This window comes from Penaeus japonicus, unplaced genomic scaffold, assembly GCF_977035675.1.
Source record: "Penaeus japonicus unplaced genomic scaffold, GWHDUDI00000001_assembly GWHDUDI00000039, whole genome shotgun sequence".
NCBI classification, from domain to species: domain Eukaryota; kingdom Metazoa; phylum Arthropoda; class Malacostraca; order Decapoda; family Penaeidae; genus Penaeus; species Penaeus japonicus.
In genome coordinates this window covers 3,945,458-3,947,957 of record NW_028234441.1, presented here as the reverse complement: position 1 = coordinate 3,947,957, position 2,500 = coordinate 3,945,458, and the positions used below count along the sequence as shown (strand labels likewise).

Sequence of the window (2,500 nt, the reverse complement as noted above, 5' to 3'; positions counted from 1 at the left end):
GATTGAACGAGTGAGTAAGTGAGTGAGTGAGTGAGAGATAGAATGTGTGAACGATTGAGTGAGTGAGTGAGTGAGAGATAGAATGGGTGAACGAGTGAGTGAGTGAGTGAGTGAGTGAGTGAGTGAGAGATAGAATGGGTGAACGAGTGAGTGAGTGAGTGAGTGAGTGAGTGAGTGAGAGATAGAATGGGTGAACGAGTGAGTGAGTGAGTGAGTGAGAGATAAAATGAGCGAATGAGTGGGTGAGTGAGCGCGCGTGCCTACGACCACCTCACCCCAGTCTGGCCGGGGTCGTCGAGGCCGCCCTCCTCGCCCTTCTTCTTGCCTCCTCGTCGCGGGCGTCGCTTGGGCGGCCGCTTCTCGCCTCCGAGGCCCGAGTCTTCGCTGTCCTGCAGGAGGTGGAACAGGTCTTACAACATTTAGACAACTAATGTGTCAAAAAAAGTTATCGAAGACATGTCTGGCCTTCCATGCGTCTCGATTATCGAAAGGCAGTGTCCACAACCGAGAATGCTTGTCATTTATTTCAAAATGCCGTTTTCATATTTGTGTTACAAATAGAATAATGTAATGGATGAACGTTAGAAATAATAAATCAGATGGAAACACAAAACACTTGATTCCTCGTCGGCAGCAGACTCTGCCGACAGTCAGTCAATAAACCCATGAAAAAAAAAACCGTCTTTCTCTTAGACGATCGCCGTTGATCGACCTACAATCCAACATAAACCAACTTCTCTCTCAATCAGTGACCATAAGTTGGTCAACCTACAAAAATACTGCCAATATCATTCTCGCAGTAGACGCCAGTTCATCTATCTACAAGTACATCTACCTATACCAGCATTCACCGACAAACGCACACAACTAACATCTTCACAACTGACGCCAAATGACTCAGCAACATCTTCCGCCACACCTGAACGAGCGAAGGAAACAGGTCGTCGAGCGTCTCAGACCAGGAGGAGTTGAGCGGCGGAAGCAGGCTGTAGTAGTTCCTCTCCGCCGTGATCACCGCTGAAGCCGCTTCGAAGAACTTGGACCGCGGGGGCGCATCCTGGGCCACGGGGGGGAGGAGGAGGGAAGAGGGGGAAGGGGAAGGCGGGCATATTGGCTCTGAGGAGTCTGCAGAGCTCTCTCGTTCGCCGTTTCTGTCTTTCAGCTTCTTGAATTTCTTCATCGCTGCCTTGAGCTTCTTGCTTTTGCTTGGGGGCGACGGCGGCGAAGGGGGCTCCTCAGGCGCCGGGCCCTCGGGCGGACCTGACACCGTCTTGAGGCGAGACGTGACCTCGTACCAGAAGGCCGTGTTGCGGTTGAGGGACACCAGGAGCTCCTGCTTGAGGTCGCGTCGCTGGGCATCCTTCTTCTTCGAGCCGGTTCTCTTGCGCTTCCTCTTCTTCTTCTTCTTGGTCTTCGATTCCTGAGTCCTGGAAGCTGCATCCTTCCTTCGGCTTTCGGGTATTTGCAGCTTGAGCAGTTCGCTGAGGATGTCGCTCTCGAGGAAATCGGTTTTAGCAAGTTCTTCGTTGACGGGCTCAGCCTTCGCCTTCTCTTGCTCTCGAACTTTCTTCTTCCTCTTCCCCCTTTTCTTCTTCTTTGTCTTCGTCTTCCGTTCCTGTACTTCGTCGTCTTCGCTCTCGGGATCCGAAGTGTTCGAGTCAGACGAGTCGCAGTCGAGTCTGTCTCTCATATCTCTCGAGAACATTCTTTCGACGATGTTATGCGAACTCAGGCTCGTCACGGGCTCTGGTCTCGGACCCTTGCTCGTCGAAGGCACCGGCGGAGGCAAGGAACGGGTCTTCGGGTTGTTTTCTCTTCCCTTCAGACTCGAATCGGTCTTCTCGGTCTGTTGTATGGGCTTCTGGGGACTTTCTACAAGAGGATCCACTTTGTTCACAGTTTCGGGAGCCTTTGCCTTTTCACACGATGGTAAATTCGGTGTTTCTGGAGGAGACTCCTTGGGCTTTGAATTCGCAAACACTGGCGAACTTCCAATAACAGTGAAATTTGACTTTCCTGCGAGTAGAAATTCGTTTTTTCCCATTACTATTTTCTCCCTAGATGTGGCTATCTGAGGCAAAACCGAATATTCTTTTTGTTTAACGGAATCCCTAACAGCTGGCGTCATTTCTATTGTCGCCTGTCCGTTTTCATTCTCAAGTTTTTTTGGGAGCTTCCTTTCACCTTCACTTGATGGCTGAGGGTCACCGTATCTTGGATATAGCATTATCCCCCTTGCAATGACTTCAAAATTTGACTTAAATTTGCTTTGGCAAAGCTTGTTGGTACTTGACGTCAGAGACCCGGAAGTGGAGACAGTCCTCCGCGGAAGAACAGGGAACTGCCATGAGGTGTTTTCTGTCTCTGGGAGATCGCTGGTGAGGACCTGCCACGGCTCGAGGACCCACTGAGGATTGGCGATTTCCCGAGCGATTTCTTTGCTTTCTAGAATGTCTTCGCTTTTCTCTGGTGCCGGATTTCCAGAATTTCTTTCTTGTAA

General features: G+C 50.5%; 1 protein-coding gene across 2 annotated transcripts in view; it reads right to left on the bottom strand.

The window, feature by feature from the left end:
- The window catches only part of LOC122244738 (uncharacterized), a 59,939-nt gene that overhangs the window by 6,117 nt on the left and 51,322 nt on the right, over nucleotides 1-2,500 (bottom strand). For both annotated transcript variants that reach the window (XM_086533297.1, XM_086533298.1), the window contains exon 7: nucleotides 276-389. In XM_086533297.1, the coding sequence (XP_086389423.1) occupies nucleotides 276-389 (114 nt within the window). The remainder of the gene's footprint in view (nucleotides 1-275; nucleotides 390-2,500) is intronic.